The sequence below is a fragment of the Vidua chalybeata genome, chromosome 5 (assembly GCF_026979565.1).
Source record: "Vidua chalybeata isolate OUT-0048 chromosome 5, bVidCha1 merged haplotype, whole genome shotgun sequence".
Classification (NCBI taxonomy): Eukaryota; Metazoa; Chordata; class Aves; order Passeriformes; family Viduidae; genus Vidua; species Vidua chalybeata.
Genome location: NC_071534.1, coordinates 39,103,015 through 39,126,782, shown reverse-complemented (window position 1 = coordinate 39,126,782; position 23,768 = coordinate 39,103,015). Strand labels below are relative to the sequence as shown.

The 23,768-nt window shown below is 38.3% G+C and overlaps 1 protein-coding gene across 2 annotated transcripts in view; it reads right to left on the bottom strand.

Annotated features, from left to right (window-relative positions):
- The window catches only part of GRIP1 (glutamate receptor interacting protein 1), a 309,828-nt gene that overhangs the window by 17,115 nt on the left and 268,945 nt on the right, over positions 1 to 23,768 (bottom strand). The window contains exons 11-18 of one of the 2 annotated variants that reach the window (XM_053943227.1): positions 18,956 to 19,142; positions 17,462 to 17,607; positions 16,366 to 16,446; positions 8,862 to 8,931; positions 8,451 to 8,596; positions 3,647 to 3,791; positions 2,491 to 2,630; positions 2,135 to 2,323 (exon numbers count right to left, since the gene is read on the bottom strand). In XM_053943227.1, the coding sequence (XP_053799202.1) occupies positions 2,135 to 2,323; positions 2,491 to 2,630; positions 3,647 to 3,791; positions 8,451 to 8,596; positions 8,862 to 8,931; positions 16,366 to 16,446; positions 17,462 to 17,607; positions 18,956 to 19,142 (1,104 nt within the window). Of the gene's footprint in view, positions 1 to 2,134; positions 2,324 to 2,481; positions 2,631 to 3,646; positions 3,792 to 8,450; positions 8,597 to 8,861; positions 8,932 to 16,365; positions 16,447 to 17,461; positions 17,608 to 18,955; positions 19,143 to 23,768 lie in introns of both variants that reach the window. The other variant, XM_053943226.1, reaches the window with a different exon arrangement.

Sequence of the window (23,768 nt, the reverse complement as noted above, 5' to 3'; positions counted from 1 at the left end):
TCTCACAATGGGCACACATTCCCAAGACCAATGTACACCATCTCTATCACCCATTTCTAAGTGTCTCAATGCTGTGTAAGTGGCATCAGATGGCTTTTAGACCTGCAGAGTTTATATCTGCGTGTTTTTATCATATTAGCAAAGCAGGCATTACTTCATCAGTACTTCTTGTGGTACTGAAACCACATGTAATTTGAATTCCAAGTAGGAAGCAGTTTCCAAGTGATGTATCAAGAAGAACACATGGATCAATGTGTCACAAGCTGATGCTGATCTAGTAAGCAAAATCCATTATGGTAGAACTGATATATATAATATATACATATTTTACATATATATATATGTGTGTGTGTGTGTGTGCAGTTATGTATGTATATATATATACACACACACCCCCACATATATATGTAATATACTGCACCTTGATATATTACTTTTTTAGCTCTATTGTTGGTGGTTTTTGATGTGCATATTGGGTTAGGAAGTGCCATTTTGTTGATGACTGTTACCACTGCTGCCACCCCTCTAAAGAGGGTAATTTGCTTCCATAAATCAGTTTAGACCTGTCTCCCTCAAATGCTGTGTACCTACAGAGCTGTGAGCATTTTCCAGCAAACTGGCAGATATTAACATAGCCCCAGATTCCAGGAAAGGTATTGGCTGGGAAATGTGACTACTGTGTGGTGAAGGCTCTGGGTTAGTAAAACAGACACATAAGACAAAGGTACAAAATGGGGTATTAATTCAAGGAGAGAAAAGACAGCTCACCAGCATTAAATTGGTAATTAATAGGATAAAGCATTATCTGGTGCTCCAGAAACATCCCCCAAACTCCTCAACTTGCTTAGTCTGTGCTTATTGCCAAGAAGGGTTTGGAGCAAAGCCAAACTCAGCTTGATGGGTCAAGACAGAATAAACTTTAATAGAAATGGGGGCCACCACGACACCAAGGGATAAAGGCACAAATCTGTTTGCACTCAGGCTGTTTAGCAGAGGTGCCATGTATCCAACCAAGTTTGGGCTGATTTCTTCAAGGGAGCTAAAAAAAAATCCGCCTTGAGATACTGGTTCAGCTTTGGCACAGAATCCAACTCATCAGGATTTTGGAAAGCATTCTGGGCCTCAATCCTTTCCACAGCTGAACAATTTGCTCCAAATATATTCAATTCATCCAGAAAATGAGAATTACCATTCTGGCACTTTTTCAGCAATACTTCTTCTTAGAACTTAAAAATATCAGAAGAAAATCTAATATAACTTATTTTGATAAACTGACCAACACAGTTAAGGAAAGGGGTCAAATTCATCCAAATTCCAACTCTAGCAAAAAAGTTATTTGAGGTAAGGATCTATCTGTCCAAATACCTGCCAAGTAACGGGAATACATGCTTCACTGTGGAAAGAAATATTTTTAAAAGAGTTAAATAAAACACTGAAGTTGGGTGTATGTTATTTTTCTTGTTACCTAGAATATTACAAGACGTAATATCCTGTACGATCCTTCACTGCCTAAATAAACATATGTTATAAGATGAAATTATTTGAAAATCCTATATAAAACAATAGTCAGAGAGAGGTGAAAAAATTATCATTATGGAAAATCATGTCTTTAAATGAAATGATTGTTTTTGACAGCTGAGAGTTAGGTGTTAGTACTGCAGGAATGCGAAAGAAGCAAAAGATTTACAAATCATAGGCAATGACTAATGTTGCCCTTGAGCAGTTTATAATAAATCTGTTGTCATTTAAAAATTAATGCATATGGGCATCAAACTCATGAACATCTCCAGAATGTTCTGTGCCTTGCATTGATCTGTATTTGAAGGATAAACTCATTTAGTTGTGGATGAGCTATGGACCAAACTATTCAGATGTCAGTAAAGCTAACAAAAGCCTGTTAATATATTGATAAATGCTTTGTAACACATCACTCCTCATGAAAGAATGAATCTGAGGCCAGCCAAGTGCAAGAAATCATGCTGCCTGCCGAGGTGTGTGGTCATAATGAGACAGCAGCACATTATAAAGTACAGGGTTAAAAAGTACAGATAGAAAGTTCTACTTAGGGCAACGGAAAGTCAACCATGAAGGCAATAATTCCTGCTTTAAATGTTGATTGTATTTTTGACAGTACCTTGATTTCCAAAGCTGGTATCAATACCGGAACCATCCCATGACTCTACTGCGCTGTCGACACTTGGGACAGTAGTGGAATAGATGTCCGAGAGCTTGCCAGATTTCTGTGCAGTAGAACTTTCATCTTCAGCATCGCTCAGCTCACTCACGTGACCCACAGGCACAGAAAATTTCTTGGGACTGGTAGCTGAACAGGATTATATAAAAAAAGCAGTTGATCCTTGCTTTACTGCAGTTCTGAGAATCTGGTTTTTACTCCTGACACCAAGCTTTTCCATGGATGGGTTAAATGCTTGTTAATCTGCAGTAACACGTGCATTAAGGACCATGGACTGTACCCTTAGCCACACTCACCATCTGTTTGCTTCTTGATTTTTAAGGTGACAGTTTCTCCTGCCATCTGTAACAAATGAATGGCTTCACTCAAAGGTTTTCCTTTCAGACTGCTACTATTTATTGCTAGGATTCTGTCTCCTATGTGAATTGCCCCAGTCCTAAAATAAGAGAGAAGTAAAACATTGAGAAGAGAATGTAAAAGGCAAAAAAGGCAATTTCTTTGCATTTTGGAGCATTAAAGTCTCGTCTCCCTGTCTTTCTTTTATTTCGCTTTTATTGCCGTGTCACAGAGTAATCCTTTTGTAAGAAACACTTAAAGCAAGTCACCTTTGTTGTAGTGACAATAGCAGAGCTGAGGCATGATGTGGATTTCTGTGTTACTGTGACAGTTGAATTAATCACCTGTGGATGATATTCACTGCAGCCCACCTGCTCAAGAGCAATCTCAGACAGCTTGATAAGTCCTAAAATGAAGAACTTCTAGAAGTCTCACAACATAAAAAAAAGCAGTGTAAGCAAGCAACCAGCTATTTCACAAACCTGGCCTTCAGGATGGGTCAATCAAGAAAAGAAAATAAATTATTTTTGTGTAAATGGTTCTGGCTGTGCACAGTATCATGTTTTGTGTGCTCTCTGAAACCATCACCAAAGGTGAAACCACCAATGACTCAGCCAATCTGAGAAGTAACAGATGACAAAAATCCTTGTAATTTCCATTATTTTCTATCACTTACCATGAGGAGCATTTCTGCTCCTCTGCTAATGCTTCCTATGGTGTATGTAAGTGCACATACAGATGCAGTGGCAGAGAAGTGTATGATGAGTTCAGAAAAACTTTACTTATTTACTTTCTTTACTTATTTGACTATACAACGCTATTGGTTTTAAAAGACTGCTGAAACGTTTCTGTGACTGAGCAGTTTGATTGATTAGGTTTTCCTTGGTGATCTATAATAAGGACCACAATCCTCTGCCTTTTATAGTATGTACATCCTGCTCATGCTCCTGGAGCTGGCAATGATCAAAAACAACAGCAAAAAGATTATGAACTCAGATTTGGAGAATTATAAAAAACATCAGTTGCTAACCCATGAAAATTAGGGTTTTTAGGTAAACAAAACTAATCTCTATCTTGACAGAGAGAACATTAAAAATAATTTTCTTTCCAACTTACCTTTCAGCTAATCCTCCTTTCGTAAGGCTGGAAATGATTATGGGATCAAAGGGCTCTTCAGTACCAGAGATTGTAATTCCAAGAGGCCCACCATAGCGCTTGAGCTCAACAGTATAAATAATTGCTCCAGAGCTCTCCTGTTCATCTGCAATAAATGCCAAGGGGATGCAATTGGTTTCTTATGAAAGAAGCAATGAAAAAAATAGCATATTCAGTCTAGTGACTGGTAATCAAACAACATTATCAAAGGATCACATTTCAGATACAATTCTTAATCATATTCTACCGGATTATTTTCTAAAAAAATTAATTACCTATTATGCAAAATTTTATTGTTAAAACCTGGACACAAGTTTGACAGAAAACTCCTCTCATTCTATTAAGACTAAATTTTACTCTCTTTAAAATCTTAGATCTCCTTTCCTATTAAACTAAAACTTAAGGCTATTTTGTTACAGAATCACAGATTGATTGAAGTTGAAAAGGATCTCTGGATGCCACCTTGTCCAACCTCCTTGGACGAGCAAGGCCAACTACAGCTGGTTTCCCAGGGTTGTGCCCAGCTGGCTCTTGAATATCTCCATGGGTAGAAACTCCACAACCTCTCTGTAGAACCTGTGCCAGCGTTTGGTCACTCTCAAAGTAGTGTTTGCTGACACTAACAGAACCTCATGTGTTTCAGTTTGTGTTCATTCCCTCAGGTCCTGACACTGGGCACCACTGAGGAGAGCCTGGCTCTGTCTGCTTTACACCCTAATAAGATTCCCCCTTTGAGCCTTCTCTTCTCCAGGCTGAATGGTCCTATCTCCCCCAGCCTTTTCTCAGAAGAGAGATGTTCTGGCCTCTTCATTACCTTTGTGACCCTTTGCTGGACCTCATCCACTGTATGTCCATGTCTGTCTTGTACTGGGGAGCCCATGGACTGGGCCCATGGAGCACTCCAGAAATCTCTCTCCAGTGCAGAGCAGGGGAGAAGGATTACCTCCTTTGACCTGCTGGGCAAGCTCTGCCTTTTGCAGACCAGGAGGCTGTTGTCCTTATTTGCCACAGTGTCACATTATTAGAGAAAAGGCAAGTTACTACTATGGTATAAATACTGATACTCATCTGTTTCTTGAACTGAATGGAAGATATTTAAAATTAAAGGTAATCCAAAAGTTTTGAACCCAAACTTTCTTAAAAGAATTCTGGGAAAAGTCAGAAGTCATTATAAGATGAGCAGCTGTATTCATAAAATAGTCCATGTTTTTGATGGACATGTTTTGAGCTTTTTGTAACAGAATCAAAAATGTCTTCTGTATACTGAATTATCAACTAAATTGAATAGTAAGTCCATTAGATATTATTACATTATGTAATTCGCATGATTTTGAAGTTTTATCTCACCAAACAACAATCAGAACTGTAAAAGAATCCATCACCTGAGTAAATTTAAATACAATGTATTTCCTTAAATAACACTCAATAGGTATTGTACCAACAAGAAATGTGCTTGTATTTATACAATGCTCTCTACATATTATTATAAATACCCCAACCGCAGCAAGAGAGCAATCAACTGCAGTATCTTTGAGTTGTAAAGTAATATTTTAAAATTTAAAATGCCAGAATTCTCCTCAAATCAAAATAAAAAATGCTTTATAGCTCATGTTCTGATATTGGAATTCAGCCAGGACGACTGGTCTGGTGGGCAAATTTTCTTAGATCTGTGGGTAATGACATTTTGAGCAGTTCAGTGAATGTGGAAAATGTAGTCTAGGATGCACATTCCATAAATGTTACTAAAACTAACCAAACCAACTTAGAAAATTCAAATGTTATAATTTCTGTTCCTGTAGATAGAAAACCTTAAAAAGGGAAAAAACCCCCAAACCTACACCACTAGTTGCCTCCTTCTAAGAGTTGCCTCCTTCTAATACTAAACATGGTACTTTAGGCAGAACTGGAGGAACGCTGATATCTTTGAAGCTACTTTGTTTCTTCCCAATTTTCAGAAAATTTGCATCTTCAGCCCCTCACCTTCCCCTTCCACTCTCTTCTATTTCCTCCTTGCTATCCATGTACAGAAAATGCTATACACCGAGAATCAAAGGAGAGAGGAATTAGTGGTGTTCATTCAGCAAAGAATACAGGGGTTTTAGTGCCTACTTGGGGCATTGCCATCAGTGTTTTGGTACAGTTCACATCAACTGCACTTTATTTGACATGCTCTTTCCAGAAGCACCCAGCTCCCCAGATGCCACTGGAAGCCCCTGTCTGGCACACAGTGGGTTAGCATGCAAGCTGCCACTGCACAGCAGAACCCTGGCAGCTTTGCTTGCTTAAAGCATTTATGGAACAGCCACAAATCCCCTGGGATCTAATGCTGGTACTGTTCATGCAGCTGCGGCATGGCCATGGTACAAGACTTCAACTGAAAGGTGGAAAGTAACGCGCCAAGCTAACTGAAAATTAATAGCCAGCACTTGCTAAGGGGTGACACAACACTAACATTTCTCTGCTATAAACACAAAGTGAATAAAAAGTTACTAACAATCAGCAGCCCTTCCACATGAGAGCTGGAAGTCTATAGATCTCAGTGAATGACTGTAAAGAAGACTGGTCCATTGTGTCTGTTTTCTGGTTAGCTGTAGGTCAGAAAACTATTGGCAGAATGTTATGCTGAGCAGAATGTTGGAGCTATTCAAGAACAGGGCATACATGTGGCCTGAATTCACCAGGAAGGCCAGTTCTGCCATGTGAAAGCAAATAATGGTGATATTCAAGAAAGGGAGCTAGCCATTAGGGTAATCAGGATTTAAGATTGTCCTCAGTTTGGGAAGCTGGCAAGAAGAAAAGGAAAGAGAAAAATTGCTGGAAACATACCTCCATCTGGGTAGAAGACATAACTGAGGTTAGTACCTCATGGTTATGGGTCTCATGTTTTTGAGATTTTCCATCTTTCTTTTCTTGTGATGCAATTGTGGGTAATTCTTAGAAACCAGATTTAATGAAAGTAGATCCTCTGTGCTGCAGTGCCTCTGCTCTGCCCACTGGCCTCTTGCTCATCAAAATAACATCTGACCAATAAGTGACAAGGGCAAAGAGCAGCAGGATCTGTATTGGGGAGCACCTGATATGCATCATCCTGCTGTGGCCTCAGCTGCACAGTGGCTTGAAGGAACACAGATCTGAGACCCCCACTCCCTGTCTCACCTTCCTCAAAAAAGCATGCAGTGAAAAATAAAAAGAAGTTTAAATCATGATCTTATTCTGTGTTTTACAAAACATTTTGGAGTGCTCCATGCCTACTTATCAATCAGCATCAGGCTTTTATTTTCTCAGGGAATTTATTATTTTCCTCTGTTGAGTTTGAGCAGCATGTTTTTCCTTTGTGAGAAAAAAAATAACTTTCATAAGTAAATTAATGGCAAATGCACAAAGAATTATTTTAACTGAGATATGCTTATTACACCTTTGCTACTGTTATGCCACTAAATATTTTTTCTTTAACACTTGAGGAGACACGCATTTTAAATTTCAAAGTACCTGAAATCTGCTATAAATACTTTCATTTACGCTTTGACACTTAGTCAGCTCTTACAAGAACAAGTTGAACAAAGAATTTTTTTTTCAGTAGCTTTCTGAGTAGCTGTCCAGTTACATTTGAATCTGTTCAGTTACACCAATAATGTCTGGAAAAAACATGGTAGTTGTGCGAGAATCTTGATATAGATATATATCAAGCAATGTGAGTGTGTAAAAGAAAACTGTGGTATAAGAATCCCACTGAGACTAAAATCTGTACCAGATATCATGGTGTGCAATACCTAAGAGAGCAAAGATCTTATTTTCCATGAGTGGAGACTGAAATCCCCATTTCAGTTACAACAACAATTTGCACAAGGTACTAAATGCAGCTGCCTTTGCTTTGTACTATAATACTGAGAAGATATTTTGTTTGCTTTCAAAATCGATTAGGAGGGGGAAAGAAAAAGGAAAAGAGTCTTCTAGTGCAATTCTAACCACCACTTCAACAGCTGCACTTAATTTCAAATAATCAAGTGTGGCAGCTTGTGCCTTTTTGCTGTGAGATTGTAAAGAGCTGAAGAGAAGTGAATCTCCAATTTGTGCTTTTGTGTAACACTGTAATATAAACACCAGTAGTAATAGTAGTTATAACTGTCTTACTTCCTTTGCACTGCAATGCATAACAACCCACCTGTTGTCTCTAGGTAGAAATTCTGTTGTCTCTAGGTAGAATCCACAGCGGGGAAGACACAAGACTATTAATAGGTGTAGGTGTAGAAAATTATGGCAGGTCCATTATTCCACTGGGCTGGTCAGACATAGTTCCTCCATCAGATATCCAGCACAGTACTACTCACCTTTGAGCATGTGTACAGTTGTACCAAAGTCAAACTTTTAAGTTTATGGACAAAGCACACACTACACCACTTTGCTGGAGAATTGAAGCCTAGGGATTCACGTTTTGCTAACCATGATTCCAATTTTAAAAGCAGAGAAAATCCCAATACTCTGGTAAGAAACAGATCAATTTTGTATGGCTGCACCTGAGGGCCAATTGTCTTTTCAGTGGACTGAAGACCTAATTTTGCAGTGCAGCTCCTGCAAGCAACATAGGCAATGAAAAAATTCAACACTTTATATACCATTAAAATTCTTTTTAGGTGGCATTTTCTGATTATCATTAGCATAAACCAGACATGTTCAGAAAAAACATTTCACTAAAATTTAAAAGACATCCCCTATGCTCTAGAAATCCTGAAAATACACATGAATCTGCAATAGTCATTGCTAATACCGGAATTATCTTCGTCTTTGCGGATCTTTAACTTTACAAGGTCCTCACAGTGCTGAAGGATCTGGACAGCATCTTCCATTGAGCAGTTGTCAAGTCGAATATTATCTATTGCCAGCAACTTATCACCCAGTTCGAGTGTCCCGGTTCTGCAAACAAGCAAACAAGCTTACATGAAACTCAAGTAACATTAAAAGAAAGGTATCTGGAAAGGTCTAAACATTATTATAGAAACAAGATAGATTTTTAGGACAATTATTTCTTAATATGCCTTCTATTTTCTAACTTTTCACAAAAGTTTTTATTAAAAAAAAAGTGCACAGTCTCTTCACAGTCTCTTACAAGCTCTCTGTTTAACTTGAATTTGGCTGGCTACACATAAACAGATTTTTATAGGGAGCTCTAATGTCTTACCTGTGAGCAACACTTCCTTTCTTGATATCAGAAATAACCAGAGGGTCCCCTGGTTTTCTACTTGATGGAGCTGTAATAAAGAATATATACAGACATTTGGTTTTGTTTCTAGATATGCAGATGGACTAATTTTGACCATAAACCAAAACTTCATACACATTCTTTACTTGCATTATACTCCTCTCCTACCCCTAAATTATCTGAACTTCAGGTAAAAAGAAACACCAGCAGCATATTGGCAAGACTGAATACTCCTCAAACAGTAGAAAATTTCAGAATTGCAGCGACTGGTACAAGTGAACTTAGCCTGATATGTCTGAGTTCTGGTTTAGACCAGGACTGAGCCATGTGAAGACAGACATCACAGTACAGCTCCAGTGATCTGTCATAAAATTCTGTGGAGCTGCAACACATAAGGAAGACTTTCTGTCATTACAATCTTTCAATGCAACTACTAATGATGATTTTTGCCAGAATAAATCCTGTAATACTGTATCCCTGACCAACAGAGCTGCTCTGAAAAAATACCTAGAGTGGGCTGGTCCACATTCTTTTCATCCACTTCTGTCCCATACAGTGCTTAAGGCAGAGAGGCATCCTGGGGGAGAAGGAGGAATCCACTTCCCGATAAAGGAGATGCTGTGGACAGTGGCCACACACCCCACTGGGCTGATACACTATTATCATGTTTGCACAGGTGTAGCTTACATCACACTGATGTTTGCTTCACTGTAACTCACTGCTTCCTCTGAAGCAACCTGGGCCTCTTTCAATAAGTAACCCTGCCCTCCTGTACTGCTGCTGGACCTTAAGAATTGTGGACTTTTCCCAACTTTGTACTGGGGATACCTACCAGAAGCCCTGCAATTCCAGTCAGTTTAGTAAAACTCCCACCACTCCTCTCCTTGCACACTTAATCTCTTTTTGGAAGAATCTGACATTAATGGTCAATTTTTCTATCTGTCCATCATGGTTAAAAATATGCTCTGCTCTTCAATACCAGGCATTGCAATTCTTTACCAACTTGTGCAAAAGTATTTGACAAGTTTCCCTTAGCCAGGAAATTTGCTCTGCAATTTTACTTGACCTTTAGTTGGCTAGGAAGCAGTTAAATACACCAGAGGAAGACAACAGTGATCACTATCTACTTCCAGATGACTGTTTCTTGAAGTGGCTTCACTGAATGCATTACTTTGGAGGGTTCATCCATTTGCTGACAGAAGACTGCACTGAAGATCTGATATGGCAAGCAGTTAGAATTTGAGGGTGATGAAGACACATTGTTAGACACCTGTGTGGCACATGCTGTCTACCTTTGGGAAGAATATCACCTACAGCTGCTCTGATGTGAACACAGACAGACTTTTGGGACTGTTGACAAGGAGTATGCTGATAATAAAAGATTGCCATGTGGTATAATGCTCTCAGCTCTCCTGAAAGCAATACTTAGTTTTACACATTTAGTGTTCTTCAACAGCCCCATACCATTCCTGCTCTGTGAACTGAGCCCTCTGCATTCTTTCACAGAAGGTACGTTTCCATCAGGCTCCCGTACCTGAACTGACAATCACCCAAAAAGCTGCCCATATTGGAGGATCACCTACAAAATCCTGATGTCAGTTACTTTAGCAGCTCATGAATCTTCTCTTTGATGCAAAATGACAGATCATCACCTACAGCAACCACATGGTAAATTAATAATGACATTCCCAACACAATATGATGACAGGTCTTGTTAACCTTAGCTGCCCTGGCTGAGACAGCCTTTGAATGTCCAAAGGAACTGTTCAGGAACTGCTAAACAGCCATATTTCAAATGCAGTGTGAAAGTCCAGAAGACAGACATACAAGGACTTTGAAGAATTTTTAGAAATTTGTCTAAACCAGCATGCTTTCAGGAAATGATTATGTTGCAATTTAGAGAATAGTAATTAACTTTTTGCAGGATATGTAATTTTCATAGCTTTTTTCTCACTTTTATGTCATGGGTCAAATATATTACAATTCCATAATGTACTTGAATCCTTTGGATTTGTTTTACCAATTAGTATCTTGTTAAAATTTTAGAGTATCACTTCAGTGATTTTTTTAATTCTATGATTTTATTCTCTGGGTTACCTTACTCTGAGGTTATATGCTACCCACTGCAGGCTAGGATTTGAGTCTTGAAATACTTTTTATGAAAGTCTTACAAAATTACCTGAACTTAAGAAAACAGTCCATTATTGTTGTAAAAAGAAGAGAGGAGCAACCAAAAGAAGGGAAAGAGCACAGCTCAAAGAGCAGAGCCACAAAGTACACGTGGATGCAAAGATTATGATGCTGCACACAGTTATCACCGTTTCAAACTGAGGAAGTGTGAACCAGCAGTATTTTAAGAGTTCTCCTGGGCTATTACTTGGTCTGCAGAATGAAAGCCTTTTTGTAGGCACCAAACACAGCTCTGTGTGAAATGAATCCCCCACAATGAGAAGCAGATACACCACACTTTTTTGTTATTGTTCAATGCTCATGGTGTATTTCCTACAAATTATTCAAGTTGTGTTGCAGAGATAAAATCATGAATTTCCTCCCGAACCTTTGTACCATTTTGTACCAATCTTACCATAGGCTAAGATTGCCTCCCAAGCACTGGTGAACAGATGCTGTCTCCAGCAAGAAGACTGAGGTCTATTACCCTGATTTTATAGATAAGTAAAGGAAATATAGGAAAATTTTGGTCAAAGTATGACAGTTTTCAGTGAGCAATTTGAGATATCCATGTCGTTATATCTCACAATAGTTTGTAGAATGTAACAGCTTCTATGTCTGAAATATAACTGCTGGCATTTTCAGCAACAGCTGCAGATGAGTAGCATTTCTGTGAGTGCAACCCCATGATCTCAATATTTCTGCATAAAACCAAGCATCCACCTGTGGAAAATCTCCACCCCAACTCCCAGAATGACATGTCTCAGCACAAGTCTTTTGCAGAGAAAAGAAAAACCACCCTAATTTCTTCAGGGTAGCATTAAACCAGCTTGACCATGAGATTGCCGCCTTTGTCTTTCTGCAATCCTCCATCTCATTCATTATGCAGCCTCCATCCCCTTTTTTACACACCGTTTCATCTCTCCCCAGAGAGCAGAGAAACCAGAGATCCAGAGGGAAAGCAGTATTTGACCAGTTAATATATCCACATCAAGTAATGCAAGCTTGAAGTGACACTGTACAGCTTCCAGTCTCCAGAATTATTTCTGGTTTTAAGAGGCCGTTAAAAATGAAATGAGTGTCTACCACTCACCCATCTCCAGCCTTCTTGTTCAAGTCCCAGCTGCTCCTAATCCTGATCACAGCTCAGTCTCTCCCCTCATTTGCTGCCTCTCTGTTACAGCTTTACACTTGTTTCCTCTCCTTGTCCAGTGAAGATCTCATCTTTTCTCCTCCCTGTTCCAGCTGTTAGTCTACCTAATGTTCAGCTTTTGTAGAGACCTTAGAGTCTGTACGAATAGCTACAAGTGGACTGAAGAGTGCATAAATTTGTACAGGTACTAAATTTAGTGTTGCAGCTAAACGTCTCCTCTTAAGCAAGTTGTTGCTTGTCTCTCTTTAAATTAATCTTTGATCCTAGGTCTCCATCTCTGGTCTCTATTCTACTACACTTACCCAGTCACTTGAAAGTAAGTTCAATGAAGTGTTGTCAGTTGTGTGTATCAGCTGTTCCATTACGTTTTAAAAAACCCTCAAACAATGCTCCTTTCTTATTTCACTGCTAACTGAAGCAAACAGCCCCCCCGCCAAGTGACTTCAACAGATTCACTCACTCACCACCCAGACAAAACTCACTACTTTCAGCCTGGCTTCAAACTTTGGAGTTTGATCAAGCTCTGAACAAACTGAACAAAGAAAGGAAAATGCTCATGTGGAAAAATACTTTTTATACAAAGTCAGTCCATTTATCCACAATGCTGGTTTTACAGCTACTAGACATTTTTAAGAATAGCATGATTAATAAATAGATGAAGGAGCTTTTTAAAACTGCACTGATGCAGCTCTTTTGTTCCTTAAGTATTGGTTCCTGTGGAGCAGCTGAGAAATCTGTTGATATTTTTCTGTCTTGAAAAGAATTGTAATGTTTCAAAATTAAGTAGAGCTTGCCAGGTGAAATATCAAAATATACAGAAGCATGCTTTAGAAAATAAATTCTCATAGTCAATGTATCTGTAGGTATTTATAAAGGTTGTTTCTGATGAAATACAAAAACAATAAAGCAGACTACAGTATAGTTGCTAGTCAAAGTGACTCAGAGAAAGTGATGATAGTTTGGGTGAGATTCTGATATTCTTACCAGTTTTACAGATTCTTATTCCTTGAGTAATCCCATTAGCTTCGGAGAGATTATTTATGAAGCAAGGTGCTGCAGTTCATTACCAATAAGGATATCAGAATCTTACATAAGACAAAAAAAAAAAAAAAAAAGAAAGAAAAGGAAAGGAAAAGAAAGCTGTTAATTACAAATACCAGAATCCACTAGTAAGTCATTTTACTGGACATCATTCAATGTTCTTGACAAAAAAAATAATTAGTCTATGATAAAGTAGCCAGTTGCCTCAAAACCTTTAAAAAGAAAATCTATATTCATTACACAGTTTAAAGTCAATGTCAATGTCAAATAAATTGAAAAAGCTTTGAGTACTACTAGCACTACTTGTAAATGTTCCTTCTTCTAGGGAATGATTCTGTCATAAAAGCATAATCACATGCATAGGAACACTCCTGTGTTTTATTTGGATGATATAATTTTAAGAACTGAGACCTTCTATTTGCTCTCATCAGGTAACTGGGTGTGAAACTAGTGATATGTGAAGCATTAAATATATAGTCATGTGTAGTTCCAAAATATGAGAATATGAAATAAGGTCTTTATCGAATGTCATTGGTAATGTCTGTCATTGGTAAAATTAGACAGATATTGCAGAGGTAAGGGAGAAATGACAGGACTACAGTGTGTGTATGAAGGCAACAATGGGCAAGACCACGATACTGGGAGATAACTGACATGAACTATCCAAAACTCAGAGCCCTGGATTAACATTAACAATGATGCTCATGAAACTAGCTTTCTTCTGTCCTGCTTTTAAGGGGTTTTGTTACCTAAAGGGATTTTTAATGTTTTCTGTTATTTTTCTCTTGCATTAATAAATCTGAAACTAAGGAAATTCTCTTCTCCTATTACAAGTCTTGTTTTTCAAAGACCATGAATTAGCTTAATTGTCTTTAGTGCTGTGTGTCACCTCAGACATACCTTCAATAAAGCACTTGGTTGTAACTCCATACAAGCACTCTTGGTGTTCATTACCATGGAAAACAATTCCAAGAAAGAGAAAAAAATTCCTCTTCTACGATCTCTGACTCCTAACAACTGACCTAAAAGAACTCTTGGACTTAAAAATAGACAAATGATTACAAGCCAGCCCAAAGTGAAGTTGCACTTCCCGTCTGACAACAAATGTCTGACTTGTCTGTCAGATTAGGTAATTTCCTGACTTTCTCATACAAATCCCAAACTAAATGGGGGGATATGGAAAGCAAGAAAGGTGTTTCTCTGTAATGTTTTCTCATTTATCATTAACTCCACTAACTTAAGAAGGAAGAGGATGAAAGAGGTCTCTAGCACTTTTAAGAGATCAAGCCCACAAATGAATGAATCTGATTACTTCCATCCCCCCTGCTTAAGACATACCAACTCTGCCAAGTTTCCCTTAGTATTTGTTTCTTAAAAGAAATCATATAGCTTTCTGAAAATAACATTAATAAATGGCATGCTAATGTGCTGAAATGTCCTGACAGAAATTTGACAAAATGAATACAAAATGCTTATATTCTTCATATCATACTGCCTTATCTAGCAGGTAATTAGGTAAAACAGAGCAAAACACTGAAAAGCAAGCGTGACATGCAGCAATTCAAGACTTCTACCCGTTATTAATATAAACCCTTTAAAACCATGTAAATAATTTATCCTAGACAAATTTTATATGAATTAAATACTATTAATGAGATAACTATATATAAGAGATTATTTAAATTCAATATTAAAGATAATGCAGTATATTCACAAGAGCAGAGCTAAGACTAATCACATGTTACTCTAATTATATATAGCACTAATTTTATAAAGCACTAATTTTTGGAATTAAATTCCAGATCAGTAAGGCATGCAAAGTTTGGAAGAGGAGTGCTAAAAACTAAATTCCAAGAACATTAGCCTTCCATTAAAAGTTTATTCCTACAGACAAAAAAAAGTAGATGTCTACATTCCAGAAAACAAAACAAATAAAATTACTAGGAAGATCATATTTTTTCAATAACCTTACAAACCTTTATCAATCTTATGAAAAACATTTAAATATAACAGCTTTCGCTCCAGGTTTTCTCATTTCTCAATATTTTCATTTGCACAGATACATGTAGACCTATGATTTTGCTTCCAATACCACATCGCATCTTACAGAGTCTAACAGTTACTCATTGAAGTGTGCAACACAAGCAAACAGGCCTGCAGTGTCTCCCATTTGCTCCTCAGATGTAATCCTTAGCACTGAGATCCCCGCTGTATGTTTTATTAACCAGATTCTACTGTGCTGGTAAAAGCTTCGAGAATACAAGGCAAAGCACAATCTTCCCCCAAGACACATGAAAAACTCCAAAGGAAGACTAATAGCCTAAGAAAGGCCACAGCCATAAAAGAATGTTAATTCTGATGACACCAGATTCTGCAGTGTCAAGCCCATTAACTTTGATATGGATTGTTTTTCCTTCCATCAAGAGCTGAATTCAGTATGCCGGAGTTTACCTGGTCAAAATCCAGTTCTAACACATTGTTTTACTGTCTCCTCACAAAATAAGTATAGGAACACTTTTAATTTCAAACCACAGCAACAAATACTTTTTGAGCAACAGACTGATGCAGGCTCTTGTGACCTTCTTCAGCAATCTCCACAATCCCCAGTGAAAGGGGATTTCACTGCGACCCACACATTCAGGACTGCCCAAAAGTTCTAGAGACTGAGGATGTACCTGGGTACTGAAGCAGAAAATAACCCTATGTATGTGGATCCCCATGTCTGTGAGACCCTTCAGTGGGGTTCTGTCCAGAAGCCTGTGAGGGACCATGACAGACTTTGCTATAAACTTCACAGCTATGAAAATACTTTTGCATGGACCTAATTCTGCTGATTTATTTATTTTTTTGTAATAAATAACTTTATAGGAGTTAAATATGTACTCTGTATGAAGGAGTAAGTCAAACATTAGATTTGGCAAAATTCTGGCTTTGTTAACTACTTGAAGGGGAGTATAAATATATTACAGAACAGTATTTCAAAAGAGAAAAAGCAGTTAAAGAAGGTAGAAAAAGGAAAAATAAGTTTATACCAAAAGAAATGTTAGTCTGTAGCTACAAGATCTACTATCTGCAGATTATTCCATAGACGTGGTCTGAAAAATAAGCCCTTGCACTTACAACTTATGGTGATGCCAAGTTCCACATTATGCTTCTTTGGTAGTTTCACATGAAATGTTCCACTGCTTGGTATAACTGATTCTATAAAAAAATATTTAAAATGTTAGATAATTTATAAGGCACAGCAATTCCATGAGCATGGAACTATACATGTAAGTTGATGAAAGCACATCATAGTCACAAGGCGGGGATGAAACATGGGTGCTAAAATGAAGGAGGTATGATTTATAACTCTACTGGTAATTTCATGGTAACTCAATTTTTTTTAAGGTTTAACTGAATTTGTGGAGATTGCATGGGCCAGCAGCCAGCTGAGACTGCAGGTTTTTAGCTCATATGCAAATTCTGTGAGCACACGGGAAAATTTTACTGCTGGCAGACAGCTTTTAATTAAAAGGACAGGAGATTGAGTTGTAAGGATTTCTGACCTTTGTTGCTGCAGGACTAACACTTATTTTTAACTGTCCACTAAGGTAACTGCCATGAGTTTAACATCTAGTGGGAAGAAAATGAATCCAGTGGTGCACACACATAATGTGTACTTGATATACACAGTTTGTGATTTCATGGGTATATTCTATATGCTTAAACACATTACAGAATAAAGGAATGCCATTAGTAATACTCACCAGAAAAATTAACAATGATTCTTCTTGCCTTTACTAATTAATTTTCTATTATTTTATTTAGAGATACTGTAAGTGAAATACCTCAAGAGTTTTTTTTGTTTATCCACCCTTTTTAATACTTTTCTGTCTTGTGAAACATTTCATTATTTGGCCTGCAGAGGATTTGTCTCTGTTTAGCAGAACATTTTTATCTCAGGCCAGAAAAACCTCTGGAAGTAATTCAGAGGAGAGACAGTCACCAGATCTTACTACGGGACGTGTAATTTCTATGTGCTTTCAGAAGTAGACTGCAGGGTTGTGTGACATGAGAAAGCTGTACAAGAAACCACGTTTCAAATAAGTCACTTGAAAACTGAATGGTGTAGATGTGAGAAGAAAACCTCTATCTCAGATGCCTAACACTTGCAATGTACTTGGGATTTATTCCTTCATTTTTCTTGCAAGACAGAATAACAGGACATTCATACCTGCAACATCAAATTCTATTTCCAAAGTGACCTTGTTGGTGATAGAGGAATCTCTGAGCAGTTGATTGGCCTCATCAAATGTGCTGTCTTCTGTTGGGATACCATTTATTGACACTATTCTGTCTCCTATTTGCAGCACCCCACACCTTGGTACAAAACGATACAAAACAATCATCAGATGTGCATGTTACCAGAACCAGCAGTATCATAGAATCACAGAATCATTTAGGTTGGGAAAATGCTTTAAGATCACTGAGTCCTACCATTAACCCAGCACTGACAAATCCACGCTTTCCATGTGGAATTGCCATATTTACATGTCTTTTAAATACCACTAGGAATTGAGTCTGAACTACTTCCCTGGGCAGTCTGGTCCAGTCCTTGACAACCTTTTTCACTGAAGAAATGTTTCCTAATATTCAATCTAAACCTCCCCTGGCACAACTTGAGGCCATTTCCTCTTGTCCTGTTGCGTGTTATCTGAGAGAAAAGACCAATCCCCACCTGGCTACATCCTGTTTTCAGATAGTTGTGCGGAGCTATAAGGTTCCCCTCGAGCTTTCTTTCCTCCAGATTAAACACGCCCAGCTCCCTCAGCTGCTCCTTGTTAAGAGTTGTTCTACTTCACCAGCTCCATTGCCTTTCTCTGGACACACTCCAACAACTCAATGTCTTTCACATAAAGAGGGGCCCAGAACTGACCACAGCACTTGAGGTGTGGCCTTACCAGTGCCAAGTACAGGGACTTGATCACTGCCCTGGTCTGGCTGGCTATGCAGTTTCTGATATGACCCACCTGATCAAACACCTTCAACCAGACCTTGAAGGATGATTATGGCATAGCAGCTCAACAAGCTACCTAGGCACAGAAGCTGCTGCCCCTTTGCACCACTACACTATCTGGCACTCCCAGTATGGGTTGTGCCCTCTAAGTGCTGGGACCCAGGAAGAGGGGTCTTCATGCTTCTACCCCACCCACAGACATCATCTGTGCCTCTGACCCTGGGCTGCAGGTGAAATGGCATCTGGTGCTTGTCTGTGCAGCTGCTATCATTCTCGTGACATGATTAAATACATATATAAGTGGGAAAATGTAATTGAAATAATTAGTAAGTCAAAATTCTGGTACTCCCTAAAATTTGATTCTGTACCAAAACTGAACAGAGCTGGATATAGTTTTCCCCCTGGCACATTCAATTATCACTATTTTGACTTCACTGATTTTTCTGATTGCTTTGTTTTGTTTTGTTTTGCATGAATATAGCTTCCAGTCTCCTTCTGGAGGACTCTGTATGGTCAGAACACTGGTGCTTGTCATTCTTTTATAGCTGATCAAGTGCATGAAACACCCTTGTCAGAACAGAAAGTGTATTTCTTGCCCCAGTCCATTGAGCAAAGCCCTGCAATTTGTCACAAACTGAAAGAAAGCAACAAGCCCAAAGTACCCGAGGAACGCTCACCAAATGTATTTAGCAGTTGATTAAAGAGCCTCACCTTTCCGCCGGACTGTCAGCCTCAATATAGGAAATGAGAGGTGGAGAGGACAAGGTCTCAGTAGCGAACACGCTACCCTGGAGCTGTATCCCAAACCCCACTATGGGGTCAGCTGTCAGCACTACTTCTGTGGTTTCTGTGTGGACGACCTGCCCAGCCAAACCAACAGTGCTAGAGGCTAAAGACACTATAAAACAGAGCAGACCAGGAGGAAAGACATTCATATACAGCAGAAGTTCCATTGCTTTTTGAGAAAATTGATCTTTACAATAAATCTAGTCAATGAAACTTCTCTTTAAAAGTCAATTTAGGCTAAAGTTTATAAATTACGTATAAACAGTTCTGGCATATAAGATAATAGAAAACAACTGGTTGTATGCTGGAATGCAAAAAGATAGTTCTTGTTCTGAGTAAAATAAGTGTGTTTGATAGCCCCACTCCAAAAATCTCAGGACATCCTTGAATTCTGTTTGCATTAGGTTGGAGACATGGATAAGCACAACTTTTAATAGGAACTAAGGCAATTGGAGGCATAAGCCCAGCTGTTATTCAGGCAGATTCCTCTTTTGAACATCTCACAGCAATTCATTGTTGTTAGCAACAAAGCACATGGATCAGGCTTGCTTGCAAGAAGTAAGGATGCCTTCTTCTTACATGTTTACTGTAAGAAAACTTACATGTTTACTGTAAGAAAACTTACATGTTTACTGTAAGTCAGCAATTTGTCAGGCTAACTGGGTAATGTGAGGAAGTTGAACAAACCACTCTGTTTTGGCAACCAGTATATCTCAAGGGATTGTGAGAAAAAAAAATTCTGTGGGGTCTCTCAAAGCCACTGGGAGACCCTTCTAGGAGAAACTCAGGCAGCTACTTCAGTTCCCCTGCTTTATTCACACTTTTTCTGAAAGGCTGCAGTACAGAACAAATCAAGACAAAAACAACACTGGTATTCAATACAATTACCTGTGAAAGGAGAGGACTGCACCTTTGCCTCCCTGATCTCTGTCTAAACATCTATTGTATTATGGTTTGACTTCCCCCAGCGACAAATTTTGCCTTTCATTATGTCATACACAGAAAGCTGGAGTTTTTCAATTCCTGTTCAGTAATAATAATCCCTTCAATGACAAGGATTTGGAATGGTTTTGTGTTATAAATCTATGTCATTACCTCTTCACCTCTAATTTCCTTCAAAACCCTTTTCTGACTGCAGCAGCTGCTAAGAATTAGGTAAAATTTCACTGTTTATTTGAGGGATAGTTTACCTGTGCTTTTTATTTTTTTCTCTTAGATGTGGGAAAAAAATTTGACATTATAGATAATATTAGCACAACTGTAAAAATATGTCAGAGGCTATATAAGTATTTTCCCACACTATGGGGCTACAAGCATTAGACTTGCTCTATATCAGTTAGTATAAATCTGATTGATGTGGCACAATTGGCAATGACAGTTCTTTGCAAAATTTTCACTTCCCAAAAACCTCACAAGTTTGTTTTCTCCCAGCAAAGCTCCTTCCCACTCTAAAACTGTCTCTTCCAAATAACTGTGAATTTTTCCTCATATCTTGTTTTAAGTTTTCTTTCTAAGAATTGTGCATTATTTCAGATACTCAATAGCTTCCTTCTTACTGTTTCTTTTATCTGCACTCAATAAGATATGCTTATACACAAATGCAAATACTAAAAATCTGTTCTTAGAAACTTCCATCAGCTTTAGCATTTGCTGCATGTGAGAAATAGGTTTCTCCAGCCCTCATTGCTTCAAAGGCTAAAATATAATGAAACCAAATAAATTAATATAATACCTAAGACACCTTCCAGAAACATCTTAATTTAGGGCATCCAATCTCAGGAAAGTTCAATTTTCCCTTTCTTAAATGCCATATAACAACTACTTGTTAACTTCATCTCTATTTCTCATCACTTATATCTCTATTCCCTCCATGCAGCAGGTATCTAGCTGACTCTGTAACCTTCTTACTCTTTTTATAATTTCCTACCAGGAAATATAAATATCTCATAAAATTTATTTCAACTTTCAGGACAGTAAAAGTTTTAAGTCACATTGGGAAATTAAGTCACTGCCTGTGGGATTTAAAACTCACTCTGATAAACATTTTGATGATGTTGACGCTTAAGTATGACAATTAGGAACTCCTTTCACTCCGAAAGAAAAGGAAAGAGGAACAGGAACAAAAAAGACCTTCAGAGATGAAAATTATCCTTTCCTAATCATGTAATAATAGCTATCTCCTAAGACTCTGTAAAATGTCACAGGTACCTAAATCCATGACTTAGAGCAGGTTGAGGTTTGTAATTCAACAGTAACTGTAGCAAGAAACACTGACATTTTTTTGGCTCCTTGAGGAATTAGAATTTTTACAGGCCAGGAAGCAGCGCTATTGATTTAAAAAGGGGACATGGATGTGTTTGTAGTTCCAGTGAACACTGGTTGCTATTGCTAGGGGTACATTCCAGCATAGTTGTAGAGTTCTCGTCTAACTCTTAGCAACATTCCTGGGGGCTGGTTTGCTATATGCTCTGCAGTTATGTAAATAATGATTGTGAATTTGAAGATTATGTACTTGGAACTTTTATGCCTGCAGTTATACAAGAAGCAGAACAAGATGTGCTTCAAGGTACATCTGTGGATTATTATGCCTCGAGTCTCCCACTCTGACCCACAAGAAATTGAAAAATGTTCGCAATTCCTCCTGATAGCTGTTGAGAAAAGAGCACCCATGCATGTCTAAAACCTTCTCCAATTTCTACCAGATATGCAACCCTAATAATATAAATTGGTATAAATGATGTCTTGTTTACAACAACTAATAGGGACCTATTACAAAAAATTTCAGAATTTAAACTTAAACAAAATAATAATCTAAGTGTTTCCACAATGAATCCCACACCTTAAACAGTTAAACAAACAAACAAAAGCAGAGGAAGAACAAAACCTGAAAACAAGTGGCATAAAAAAAGCTTGAGGCAGCAGGGCATGCCCTCAATTTTTACAGCCACATATTTAGAAAGATCTGCATAACTAATGCAATGATTGTTAAATCATGACCATAAAAGTCTTGTAACCCCTTGTACCATCACACTTCATCTTCATGAATTATGCCATGATCACATTATGTTGTGCAAGTATTCTTAAATAACTGGCAATGTAAACTTTCTAGCAACCTACATATTTTTATTCCCAAGTAACATTCTAAAAGATTTATTAAAATTTACCTTAATAAAATTCTCAAATGATCCAACTGGATTAAAGAAAAAAAAATCCCACTAAAATGAAGAGTGTGCTACTCCTTTCCATGAAAAGCACAGCAGTCAATCTACCTGGTTCTCATGAGTCTCCCACAAAGGGAGAGGTATCCCAAGTCTTGTTGATGGATAGTGGAAAGGTACAGGACTGGACATTCTCTATCCTGGTCCATTGTAGGACATTCAGAGCAGTGTGGGTCTCTTAAGTTGGCTGTTACTGCTGTCACAAGTATGGCTATAATTCTACTAACAGAGTAAGGAACTCTGCATGGGCTGATAAGCAAACTCACAAAGAGAGCAAACAAGTCTGGCTGGCCAGCCAATTCCTCTGAAGCTAGTTCCAGTTCAGGGTTGTTGATGTAGTCACAGGTTGTAATGAGGCAGTGACTACTCAGTGATGGGGCCAGTTTCACATATTTTGTAATGCTCTGTATCAAGACCTCACAATGTGAATGGGTAATAAACTACTGCACAATGAAGCCTCGTCCTAACTTCTTCAATATAGAGATTTGTTTACTCATAGCAGCTTGTCATCCCCAGGGCCTTCTGACTTTAAAAATCTTTTAGGTGGGCTGCAGTACTTATCTGACTGTTCCACTTAAATGCCACATCACTGGCCTTGTTTTGAGTCTTTGCAAGACACCACAGACAGGGCTTCCTTGAAGGAAAAATATCTGAAAAATTTAATGAAGTTACAGCTGTGTCCAAGATCCATAACAGGATTAGCTTTGAGGATTTCATCTTTTGTTGAACAGCTAAAATGTAGCACAATTGATGAACGATTTTTTGCATTGATTTTACTATTCAAATCAATTACTACTAGTGTAACACTACTACTGTTTCTCATGTACAGAGAAGAACATGTAAGAGATGGACCTCTATTGATACCGTAGCATGACAGACACAGTATCCCCCTGTGACCCAAAAGAATGCATTAGAAGCTAACATGTCAATAGATGAACTGTGAAAAATGGCTGATCGGATTAAAAACAAAAAATGCACTTACAGGCAAATGTTATGCAAAAATATGTGCTTTACAGAAGAAATAAGAACAAGCAAGCAACAGAAACTGCAAGAAAGCAAAACCTCAGCTCCTCTCTAATGTATTCTCACAATTCCATAGTGACTGGCCTTGGAAGCTGCTGGTTTACTCTGGTTTTACTATGACCATGGGGAATCTTTAAAACACAGCAGCAGTGCTGTAATGTGCAGCAGCTCAGTTCTTTCAGAGTGGACTTCTGAGGATTGTTATCTAGAGCAAATGATTTACAGAGCAGTTCTCACCTCCCTGCTCTGAAGGAACGGAGCTGCTGTGGGGATCACATAAAGATGGACAAGCCAAAAGAGAGGTGGTGCTCGCATGGAGTCTGGGAAAAAATGTACTGCCACAGCCACACTCTTTCCAGCCCAGTGAATGCTTAGCAATATGCAAAACAGAACAGCCTCAGTAGATCTGTTCTGGCTTGGGAAATGACTGATGCACAGACAATCCATGCTTTGAATCCCAGAGAGTGGTCAAATGAGGCTATTTAGTCTTCACTGTA